Below are 12,808 nucleotides of genomic sequence, written 5' to 3'. Positions count from 1 at the left end.
CTCTTAACCACAGAGCAATCTCTCTATCCTCTTACTGGGTTTTTATAAGCTCAAAGAACTTGTTCATCTTTTGAACTAAGTTTGTTTCCTTACTTGCATTTGCCAGGTTGTACCGACTCCCATGTCACAACACAATACATTCAGTAAGACCATCTTAGCAGGAAGATACACAGATGTCATTTCTCTACAGTAATTTATGAAGTCTTTCCTACCCTTAAAATATTTTCTTTACTGGCCTAATATATCAGCTGATACCTAGACATAGGAATTAGAATTTGGGGTTAAGATAGCAATCTTTAATATAATAGAATCACCTAAGGAAGTAAAAGCAACACCAAAACTTGCAAACAAAGCATTATCAAGGTACAAGTAACTTTGGAAACCTCTTCTTGAGATTCATATACTATATGCAGCTAGGGCTGAGAATTCACAGATAAAGATGTTACCCTGGGGGAAGGAGCCTACCACACGTTACCATGTGTACAGTGGAAAAGCACAAGTCATTGCCACAGCCCCACTGTTGAATCTGTCTCTGTTGCCCCTTCATCTGGAACTCCCACTAATGGATATCAGCCTCTTCCTGCAACTGTAGAGGATACAGGTAGCAAAGGGCCAGACATTGGTAGTTCTGAAAATACCTTCAGAGGGCTGAGCTCATGAGAACATCATGTTTACTTCACCACAGTAGCAAATTTGAAGATCAGACTATAAACATTCTTACTCCTCTTTCATTTTTTGTTTACTTTCTGGAGGTGATGGGAAAATACTGAGGCATGTGGGCTCCAGAAGTATTTCTGTCTGTAGCGATAGCAGATGGTAGATCATTTTCACATGCCAAGTCGAGTTTACTCTACCAGAGTATGGTATGGAAGTAATCATAGTCTCTTTGAAACATTCCCATTCTCCATGTGCATTTCAGTTGTGGGGGGAAGCTTTCTGTCTATCAGTTCAATATGTTGTAGCTTTACTAGGAATCCTAGGAATTTGTGCACAGTAAATTCACATGAGAAATGCTTTGAAAAGAAAAATTTGTGGGATCTCATGATTAAAGGTCATCAATTAAATAACCATTTAATCAGCATACTCCAGGTGGCAAGCCCATGCTTTCCATTGGGATGGGTGGTTTTAGAACTAACTGTATAGGGTTGTTTTTAGTTGTCATAATGATGAGTAGGGAGCTATTGGCATTTGTTGTTGGGCCAAAGAAACTACCTATCTTACAGCTTGTAGGACAGTCCCCTGTGTGTGCATGCACATGCACACTCACACCCACACACATATGTTCTGCTGAGGGACTTGTAAAGGTGAAAAATCTGTTTATGATTACTTGAGCCAAAACCTTAATTGTGTTTTTAATGTAAATATGGAGAACTCTTTCTGCATCGATTTAATATATAATGACTTTTCCAGGTTAGTTGTAAATGTAAATTGGGTGAAAATTGCACCTTGCTCTGTTTGGTATCAAGAGTTATTTACTCTCATATGAAATCATGTCACCGTTGGAACCAGCATGTGATGCTGGAGTCACAGAAAGCCCTGCAGGGAAACAGCCTGTGTTTGTGATTCCCACTTTCATTTGGATTCCAAACACAGGTGGAAGAGAAGGCTTGTCCTACGTGTCTCCTGGTAGTGCGTTGCTGGGACATTTATAATTCATATCGATTATCATGTCACCTTTTATTTTTTCTCATTTTGACAGGGACGATGTTGAGTTATGACTGAACTTAAAAAAAAGTATGTGCGTGAGGAGTGTTATTTATAAATTTCATTTTAAGAGAAAAAGGAATGTTTCTAGGTATTTGGATTATTGGGAGCATCGACTGTAGCAGCATTGCATAGTGTGTCTGCTGCAGGGTGATGACAGACAGGTGGACAGCACAGGAAACTGCAGAGCCTTTGGAGAACACAGAGCACACTGCAGGAACCAGGACAGCAATCCTCAGGGAAAGGCTGGCCCAGGGCTCTGCCTTGGTTAGCTGGGTAGAATGAGAGGCAAAGGGAGTAGAGACTGCCAAGTCCTGAAGTGTGAAAGTGTAGCTTTGCAAATGACTTCAACTGGGACCAGTGAAAGGCTGGGGACTGGCAAGAGAAGGCCGGAGAGGATAGAAGAACACAAACCAAGGGTCCACAAACCTTGCTTGCACTCCACTCTCGCAACACTAAGGAGCTACCAAAGCGTTGGGGAATTGGTATGGGTTTGCATGGTCGGCAGCCCATGTTTGTCACACTGTAGCCAGCATCCTGTGGTGGGAACAGCTTGAACTGGTCATGTGGGAGATTGTGCGGACTCTCGAAGTGTCAGAGTAGGCCATATAGGCCGTCTGCTATGGTTCCTGAGTTCATTGTCATTTTACTGCTTTGCCCCAGAATCAGAGAGAGACAGACAGAGAGAGAGAGAGAGAGAGAGAGAGAGAGAGAGAGAGAGAGAGAGAGAGAGAGAGAGAGAGAGAGAGAGAGAGAGAGAGAGAGAGAGAGAGAGAGAGAGAGAGAGAGAGAGAGAGAGAGAGAGAGAGAGAGAGAGAGAGAGAGAGAGAGAGAGAGAGAATGTGATTAACAAATAGTTTTCTCAGCATCGGGCATGATGATGGGGAAAGAGATATCAGGAACCCGGTCCATTAGCAGGATTCAGTGATACTTAACTTCTGTCAGGGATTCCTTTATTTTGCACACAGTTTCACTTGTTCTCACTCTTTTGCCACATCGTTACATTTTGCTTTGAAGGAGATTGGAAAACAACACAGATTCTGAAGATACTTAAGAGTACAGCTTGAGACATCATGGCTTTGATTTAGTGTTGTTTAGAAATGGAAGAAGGTGTTCTTAGAACCTACCCTGACAACAACAAAAATATTTGAAAGATGTATCTACCACATTAAGGAGAAACAAATTTTAAACAGAGAACCTTCGTCAGCTTCTGCTGCCCTGGCATCTCTTGAAATAACAAAATCACCAAAATGCTATTATAAAACATCTGAAAAATAGGATAAACTCACCAGCCACCATTCTATTACTGTTTTATGTATTTCTTTAAAGTCTTGTTTTTATAAATGTGTGTTTATGTATATATGATATGTGTTATAGTGTTACATGGTGCACATAAAAATACAATGTTTCACAGATATTCCAAGAGTGGTTAAAATGGAACTGGGGGCAATATTTTGCATCATTCTTTAATTTCCAGTTTGCCAACTATCATCCTGCTAAATACTAGACATCTGTGTTCAATTGCTTTACAGGCATCTCAATGAACATATTAAGGCTGAGCCTCCAGTGGTCCCACATCCTTCCATGTGCCTTTCCTAGTCTCCCCCATCTCTGTTAGTGGGTCCATCATCCATTTATAGCGTAACTCGGAATCCCGATGTCTCCTTTTCCATACTTTCTATACTGAATCCATTAGCAAATGCTTTCCTTCTACCTGCAAAGCAGGACCAAAAGCAACTTGAGGAGAAAAATTTATTTGGCTTGCATGTCTTGAGTCACAGTTCACTGAGGGAAGCCAAGCAGGAACGCAAACCGGGCCTGAACCTGTAGGCAGGAGCAAATGCAGAGGCCATGGAGGAGTGCTGCTTACTGGCTTGCTCCTCAAGCCTCGCTCAGCCTGCTTTCTTACAGCACCCAAGACCACCAACCCATTGTGGGTGATATCATATCAACCAGTAATTAAGAAAATGCCCTACAGGCTTGCCCATAGCCCATTCTTAGGGAGGTATTAAAAAAACAAACAAAAAGAACAAAACAAAATAAAAACTAGCCAGTATACTACCTCTGAGGGCGCCAGCCTCAAATTCTGTAGTCACTTTAAATGACACTTGAGGAATCACCCACCCCACCACATGCCAGGGAAAGTAAACGACTTTCCTTCTTACACTTACAACTTATGATTTCTATATCTGTCTTTCTGCACTTTCATTTGTTTTCCTATCTGCCTCTACTGCTTCAGGAAACAGGCTATGTTTTCTTGTTTATACGGTAATCAGTTGATAATTATTTGAGTAAATGTATCATTTCTTACTGACCCAGCTTAAGAAATTAATCATGTGTCTGGCATAGGCATTTGCAATTGACAGCCAGGGAGTTGCCAAGAAGCACCATCTATGCTCTTGGGAAGGTTTCTCTGCCTTTGCAGGACCACCATTTATTATTACTATTGTTGTTATTATTATTTAGTTAACATACTGAAGTTTTGTTATGATGACTTTGTACACAGATGTCATCTTAGTTAGGGTTTCTGTTGCTGTGAAGAGACACCTTGACCACAACAACACTTAAAAGGAAAACATTTAATTGAGGCTGGTTTGAAGGTTCATAGGTTTAGTCCATTATTATAATGGCAGGAAGTGACACTCAAACAGGCATGGTCCTGGAGAAGGAACCAAGAGTGCTACATTTGGATCCACAGGCAACAGGAAGAGACAGAGACATTGGGCCTAGCTTGGTCTTCTAAAACTTCAAAACCCACTTCTCAGTGACGCATTTCCTCCAACAAGGTCCCGCTTCCTAATAGTGCCACTCCCTAGTGACCAAGCATTCAAGTATATGAGTCTATTGTAGGGCCATTCCTATAGAAACTACAATATGTTCAGACTTTCCTCATTATGATTCCATCTTTTCTTTCATCCTTTCTATGCTCTACCCCCCCCCCACAATCCCCTCTGCTTTCCCTAATTTCTATGCAGATCTTATTTGGTAGGCCCTCAGGTAGCAGTCCTTAGTAGTAGTCTGTTGCCAGTCCCATGTCTGCAGTTGGCACAATGTTGAATAAAACAAAGTAGACAGCACAGACATATAGCTCATGCCTTTGGAGAACATCAAAAAGGAGCTACTGTACCTGTGATGCCAAAGGTCACCGGTGGGGAGGTATAGTAAACTTCTTTACAAATTAAGCCCTTCCCACATTCCATGGGCAAAAATACATGCTGGTTAAGTGGTCAGGAGAGACATCAAGAGCAGAAAACAGGCCATTTAGGGACATTTTATCTTGGGAAGAACCAGTAAAATATTTTCTGGTGGCATTAATATTCAGAACTGTCAGGAATGCTCACTCCATCACATACGTGCACTGCTAACCCAAGACCACTTATTCTGTTCCCCAAGGCTCAGAGCTGCTGATCAGCTCAGTCCTCAACTGGTGTTAACAGCTTTTACAGGAAGAAATTATAGCAAGTACTCAGGCCCCTTCTCTTCTTCTACTCTTATCTTGTCCAGCTCTGTATCTCTATCAACCCCGTCCTTAATGAGGTCGTTGGCTCTGCTCATATAGTGAGACGCTGTCCGTGGCAATACACTGCCTGCCTGCTGAGCTATGCTTGACAGGACTCTTCTCTTCAGCTGTGGGGAGAATTAGCCAGTTAGCAGAGGAGGAGCTGGATAGCTGGACAGTTTTCAATCACGGCTCCCGATCTGGATACTTTAACAGCAGCATGTGAGAACATGAGTGTTTTTACAGAACAATTTAACTCATCCTTACAAATGTCCTTGTAAAGGGTGACAATCAGTGTATGGTGACTCCCTCCATAGGGAAAAAATGGTTTTCATGTTATCTGCATATCATTTACATAACTGAAATCTGTCTTAGTTTTGCTCAGAAGTTGCCTGTCCATCATCATTATTCTAGTAAGTCACATGGTAACACTGATTTTAACTTTCTGTCTTTTATTATTTTGTTTTCCCCCCTCATGTACCTATGTAAGTATGTGTCAACAAATAAACAACAGCTACATATCTCAAAAAATGGTCATGGCTGGGATTTTTTTTAACTGTAGAAACACATGACAGGAACATATATAAAGAAGCATAGCAAATTGTAAGCCAGTTAGTTAAGTAAACCAGATGTGAAACTAGAATGATGGTGGGATTATGGCCACATGTCCAATGTAAGGAGAAGACCTTAGAAGCTGAAAGAAAGGACTTATCATATATGGAGGAGGTGGCTAGCTCCGTTTGTGTTCAGCAGCAGTAGATCCTATACCTGACCTCAGACAGAGATTGCTAAACTAGAGCCCTTTTAGAACACCCAGACACTAGGAAGATTTTTTCTTCCATTTTGAAACAATAGCTGAAAGAATTGATAAAAGTTACATTTTAGCAAGGAGGAAAGTGAACCCAGAAATGAGTGATACCACTGTAGAAGCAACAACAAGATAAAGAATTTGGATAATTAATAAACTGAAGTACTTAGCATAAATGGCTGCCTTTTGCAGTAGTTTGATTACTAAAAAAAATTTGTCACTATTGTTTTATGTTTAATTTTGAAATAAGGTCTCACTTTGTAGCCTAGGATGGCCTGAGACTATGTAACTCAGGCTGGCCTAGAACTCATGGCCATCCTTCTGTGTCTGGATCCCAAAGTTTGAGATGGAGGTACTACCCCAGTGTAACAGTGTTTTCTCAGTGTGTTGTCCAGCCACCTTGGCATGAGGCCAGTCTGTGAGATGCTTCTGATTGTAGGGAACTGCTTTCACTCCAGGTGGTTGATGCCAGTATCCATGTATAGCTGACAACAAAGTAGCTAACCTTGAGATCAAAGTTTCTGTTGAGCATTTACAATTACAGTCATTGTGATAATTTACATTGGTTGACACATTGATAAGATCTCAATACTTCTAGAAGGTAAGTTGTGGACACCCCTGTGAGGGACTATGTAGATTCAGTTAGCCTTTGGGAATGACTGTGAGGGATTGTCTAGATCAGGTTAAGTTAGGGAGAAAAACCCTCATTAACTGGACTGGGGTCTTGAAGTGAAGAAAACAGAAGGGATCTGAGCACCAGCATTCATTACTCTCTGAGATACATCTAAGGGGACAAGAGAAGGACAGTTACGATTTAAAAGTAATGCATTTGAGTGTCAAGTTGACAGTTGGCAGAGGGCAGGATTGTGATTGGTTAATATTGATTATCAACTTGAAGGGGTCTACACTCAACCAGGAGACAAACCTGCTTATGAAGGACTCTCTAGATTAGGTTACTTGAGGTAGGGAGACCCACATCAACCATCATACTCATGACTGTGGGTAAGGTGGGACCAGTTGACTTCAACTCCTTCTGTCATGACTGGCTGTTTTCTGTACGGATGAGTAGAAATCAACCCTCCCTCCCTCTCTCCCTCCCTCCCTCCCTCCCTTCCTTCCTTCCTCCCTTCCTTCCCTTCCTTTGATCAGGTATTTTGTCTCAGCACCAAGGACAATAACTAATACAGTCATAACACTTTGTGTTTTCAAAGAGGGTAGGTACATTTGAATGTTGGACTGTCTTCCCCATGTAGTTCAAGACTTCCTTCTGTTCCCAAAGGTAACCTCCGATCTCAGTCTCTTGCACTCAGGACACCTGCATCTTAGAAGGGAGGTGTTCTAATGAATGGTTACCAACTGCAAGGAAGAGTCATGGTACTCTTAAAACAAGCTATATTTCATTTTTTTTTTCCTGTGGAGAACTTCCCCCCCTTTTGTGCATGATGTGAGATACTTAGCTTTGGTTAAGATCATATATCTTCTCTTTATTTTAAAAATAAACACTTCTTTGGAGCACAAACGAAGTAATAACAGTAGCTGATTTTCTTGTCATGGGACCTTTGTTCCACTGCTCAGGGTTGGAGTAGGATGCGGAATTTCCCCTTTGCTATTTTAATTATATCAGAGCAATTAGACTATAACTCAGACTTCTGAAAACCCATTATAAAGATAAGGAATTCATTTTACTGTATTATGGTCCAAACTGTAAATGAGATTTAAGATTAACTGTCTAATAGGTTGGACTTTTAATTGAAACTTCCTTCCATTTTATATCTCCGTGATTCACCAGGAAGCTTGATTTAAAAGGTTTCAAAATCACCAATTCTTTAAAAATAAAGTTCTTTTTAGTGAAATTGAAGTCAAAGCTTTTTGTTCCTTTAAACTATCACTGTCTCACTTCTAACTAAGTGGGGTTGTGTGTGTTGTTGTTGATGGTTAAATAGAGAATAAAATAACAGCAGCATGGGGCAGCGGGGGAGAGAGCACCCTGAGAAGCCCCGTTCCTACTGTTCTTCCCATAACGTGGCAAACACAGAGCCAGTCCTGTGTTTTATTATCAGGTTATAAATCCCATGACGTAGATTTTTGATGAAAACAATAGCCCTCTCAGCTACCAAGAGTAGCTGGATATGTGCTAAAATGAGGTAGAAGGAACATGCCTGAGAACAGGCAGTGGAGGAGTGAGTTCATGGTTTGACAGAGGTGCATCAGGCTTGGACTGCAGGCCACAGAGAGTGTTCGGATGTGTGGGGATGAGTGTGGTGGTCCTGGGGCTAAAGGGAAGAGGTGAACAGGGCAGGAACTGGTGCTCTTTAAGTAAGCCAGTAGATATCAGAGGAGGAGCTTGCACACTCTGACTGAATACTACTTGTGGGAGTCAATGGAGAGCAAGCTCCGGGTGGCTTATTGGCTCATTTTCTTTTGCTCATTCAACATGTATTCATCTGGTGCTCACTTTGTATCCAGTGCTGGACTTTTCCAAATAGTTTAGTCAGGAACCCACAAGGACATGCATGGCTAGGGTGGGAAGGGGGTGGATGGGTTAGGAAAGCTGTGCTGGGTGTGACAAACCTCACAAGCTGGAGCTCACCAACTGTATGGAAGTGAGACCTCAGGAAAGAGCCAGTTTAGGGTGAAGGGATATGTGCACATCCATGTGTGTTTAGATGGTGCCAGGTAACTGGCAGTCAAGCAGGTACTTGACATGAGGAACTCTGTCATCTTGGTGGTAAAATGTGCAGCTCAATAAATCCCTAGTAATTCTTAAACTTGGGCTGAATGAACTCCACAGACATAGTCCCCAGCCCACTATCAACCTGGAAGTACCACAGGCCTCTAAAGATACTGTTGTCTTGATAGATGTGGGCATCTGAAAATACATCTTATAAGCAATTGCCAGACTTCCATGGTAATTCCAGAAGAGTAGAGTCATCAGGGCCCAACCTGTCTTCCAAGTTTGAAGTCTTAACTTCATGAAAACAAGCAGGGGAGGCATCTGCCCTGAGTTGGGGTGGCTGATTGCTCTACTAGTCAGTCATGCATAAACACACAGGTGTCTGCCATGCTGTGATCACTGATAGACACTGCCCCTCACAATGGATGGGCAGTCCAGATTTAATTCTGAGCAGAGGAAACTGATTTCGTTGGTGTTTTGAGATGATAAGAGGTCCAGGGAAGAAATGGAAGTAATTTAATGGCTTGTCTTTGACAGAAGACCTCCACTGCAGAGAAACAAACATGTGTTTCAGTTAAGGAAGGGTAATGCATTTTAAATGTGTGGATATTATTATTCATTGTCTTGGTTTTTTTTTTTTTTTTCTTTAAGGTAGAACTGAGCTAAACGCTACTCAGCATAAAAGGCTCGGTGTGGAACAAAGCATGCGGACTGTGACTAATTGGCTCGCACTGGGCTAATGAGAAGACAGAATGTCTCTAATCAGCAACAAAGCAAACAGTCACTAAGGGTCTCCTTCCCTCCTAGGACTTCCTTCGCCGGGCATCTGGCTGGCATTCTTGTTGGACTGATGTACACTCAGGGGCCTCTGAAGAAAATCATGGAGATATGTGCAGGTACAGGACAAAGCTCCTCTGGCCTGACAGCAGTTAGAAATTCCTCTTCGTGTTCATGCACACAGAGGCAGCCCCAAGACTCCCTGTGGCTCACTATAGAAATGCCCTGATGGACTGAGATTTCTCTTTTAGCCAAGATATATTAAGACAGCCATCACAGGTCCTCACCTTGTCCCCCCCAAAGAGAGTGTACACCCAAATTTCAATTCTGAGGTGTTCTTAAGGAGCAAATGCTGGTATAGACTTATACCCTCAGCACTAATGGATTCACAGAAAACTGCAGATTTCCTCAAAGCGTGAGTTTACAATAACATATTTTTCTATAAAATTCCTTGAATTAATAGATATGCCTGGCAAGGTTACAGAAGGAGACCAAGCCTATACTGGCGTACCAGTAATTTCAAGAATACAGAATGACCACTAGGTCCTTGGTGGGCAAGACATTATAGTCATGGGAAGCCAAGCCATGTAATTTATCTCTTGAGGTTTGGTCCCTGCTGTTTATTTTCTTTACTTTTTTTCCTTGCTTTTCCCTCCTCTAAATTGATGTTCAATGAAAATGTTTTATTTAGTAGCGAATGCATTTAGACCCTTTAATGTAAAATAGTGTACCGATTTTGACTTGTAAGGCAGCTGTTTTGCAAACACTTGTTTTATAGACCATGTGCATTCTAATATTTCATCTTTTATTCATAGGAAATCTTCTGAGACTGTTTTACCTTTTCTTGAACCATAAATAATTTGTTTTCACAGTTTGTGCCGATGACTGTTGTTCTTGAGACCCATATAATATTCATGGCATTTATTTGAAAGCTTTCGGGGCCCTGCTTTGCAGTCTTTATTGGCAGGCTGTTTTCACGTTGGGGTGATTTTTAGAAGCTACGCTGTATCCACACAGATTCCCGTTTCTGTGCATTCACCCATTACTGTAGCCAGTATGCACTTGGAGGAGGCAACAGGAGCCGCCTTCACTGACGGTGGCCACTCTGTCTCATTCTCGGCACGGTTGGACAGTGCCTCTCTGGTAATGAATACTACGGGGGAGAGTGCATCGTCTTGATCCACTTTTCTGTGTCTTAAGGTTTAGTGCTTCCTAAGGCTCTGCGGAGAAACTAAAAAATTTAGACACGTGATTGGTTTAATTTCCAAAAAGAATTTTCCCCATGATAATAACATTTATGCTTTTTTGAACCTTCTTTAAGACTATAGCTAGTTTTTTTGTGTGTGTGTGTGAAGACTAGCTTTTTTTTTTTTTTTAAGCAACACAAAAGAAAAGTTTGAAAAATGGTCTGCAAACCATTTTCTGAGGAAAGCAGAGAAAGGACAGGTAGTGAGCCTAGAATTGAAATGACACAGCAACTTGTAGAACATGGCCAAGAGTGCAGATCCCACTGGTTTGTTCTTCTTAAGAGAAGTGGTCGTCCTGGGACTGTGCCTGGGCCTCTTTCTGCCTGGTTTACCTGTGCCAGGGAAAACCCCTTAGGAAGGGGAGGGAGTGTGGCTCTCCTGATGCCCTTGTTGAGAGGAGGCTTTCCCCACTGCATCTCATCTGCTTTTACAGCGGCTTCGGAGCCCAAGAGGTTGGTGCCCTGTGAAGCTAAAACCACATGAAGTCACTTAGCACCTGTAAGGAACCACAGTGCATGTAAATTACAGTTTCACTGACACCCACCTACACACACACACACACACACACACACACACACACACACACACACACGGGTCCCCTAAAAGATTGGCTCCAAACAATGAAGTTTGGTTTAACAGTTATTTAGAAATCATTTAAAGTGACCCTGGGCTATACTGTATACTTGTTGGAAAGATTAGCAGTTAAAACTTCATGACCACTATTAAAATGTGGGTTTCCTTTGTGTTTAGGCATTTTTTCCTCCAGTGTTGGATATCCAGGACAGCAGTACTACTTTAATAATGCAGGTAAGTTTTTGTCATTTAATACTGTCTTACTGGTTTAAAAAAAAAAGAAAACTACAGAATTTAGGAGAATGGAGACGCTTAGTTTTGGATGTGGAATAACTCACATGGCACCCAGGAAACCAAATGGGTGGGAGTAAACCAGGATGCATCCGGTAGGCTGTTAGGGAAGATGGTAACTCAGGCATGAAGCAATCATCTAATTGGTGTAAAGTCTCTCGTGTACAATAAGGTATGTATTATCCCCAAGACACGAAGACTCCCACTAGCAGAGTGTTTGCATTGGTCACAGGGATACAATTCCACACTGTCTATCCCATCTGCACATCCAGCAAGGCTCTCGCTTGCCCTACTAATATGTTAAGGGTCCTACACCAGCACATAGCATCATATTGCCAGAGACAAAAAACATACATGATTTTTCATGTGTCCTGTAAAGCTAGTAAGATGGGATGATGATGCATCCTGATAACTAAGGTGGTGGTCCTATCTCAGTCACTATCAGATTGCTAACCTCTTAACACCATTATCCTATACAATTGAAGGTTCAACTCCTGCATGAGAGGAGATCACAGGTATTTAGGACGTTTGGGTGGATGGAGCAGTAATAGGTGCTGGATGTCTTAATGCAATAGACGTGATTCCCCTTAGATGCTTATATTGAAACCCTAGCCTCATCATGACAGTAGAAGTGGCGCCTTTGGTATGAAATCAGGTCACCATAATGTAATACCCTTGATAATGCCCACATAAGAAGGACTCTAAGGACCTCCTACTCTCTTGCTGTTAGAGGATACAGTTGGAGCAATCAGCAACCTAGAAGAGAAAACTCAACAGAATTGGAGCTGACATCATAACTTGGACTAGTACAGCTTGTATCCGCAGCATACACTTTATAGTCATATCGGTTAACAATGGCCAAAGATTAGATTTGTGCCTGGCAGCATTTTGTATGAAGCTCCAAACAGCTAATGTTTTAGACACTAAAGGTTTTATTGCCCATTTGGCTCTGATCTAACTAGCTGTCCGTTCCTTATATCATTAGAGGAGGCACTGACAATTCATAAACAGTTGGACAATGACTGTGTGCCCAAAAATCTTATGAAAATAAACTGTGTGTCGGATCCAAACCATAGGTTTTGATTTTGTTCATTTTGTTTTGTTTTGAATCCTGGCTTATTTGGGCCTTTAACAGTTAACAATGAATTGTTGTTAATAAATATCTTCTAGTTGATCTTGTTGTAAGTCTGAATTAATTGACAGCTGCCTAAAAGATCAATAAAGGGCACATCTTG

At 41.6% G+C, this 12,808-nt stretch overlaps 1 protein-coding gene across 6 annotated transcripts in view; it reads left to right on the top strand.

Annotated features, from left to right (window-relative positions):
* The window catches only part of Rhbdd1 (rhomboid domain containing 1), a 107,757-nt gene that overhangs the window by 40,195 nt on the left and 54,754 nt on the right, over nucleotides 1–12,808 (top strand). For all 6 annotated transcript variants that reach the window (XM_040753227.1, XM_040753226.1, XM_040753225.1 and 3 more), the window contains exons 4-5: nucleotides 9,493–9,581; nucleotides 11,460–11,516. In XM_040753227.1, the coding sequence (XP_040609161.1) occupies nucleotides 9,493–9,581; nucleotides 11,460–11,516 (146 nt within the window). The remainder of the gene's footprint in view (nucleotides 1–9,492; nucleotides 9,582–11,459; nucleotides 11,517–12,808) is intronic.

This window comes from Mesocricetus auratus, unplaced genomic scaffold, assembly GCF_017639785.1.
Source record: "Mesocricetus auratus isolate SY011 unplaced genomic scaffold, BCM_Maur_2.0 Super-Scaffold_100010, whole genome shotgun sequence".
NCBI lineage: Eukaryota > Metazoa > Chordata > Mammalia > Rodentia > Cricetidae > Mesocricetus > Mesocricetus auratus.
This window is presented reverse-complemented; position numbering and strand designations above follow the sequence as displayed.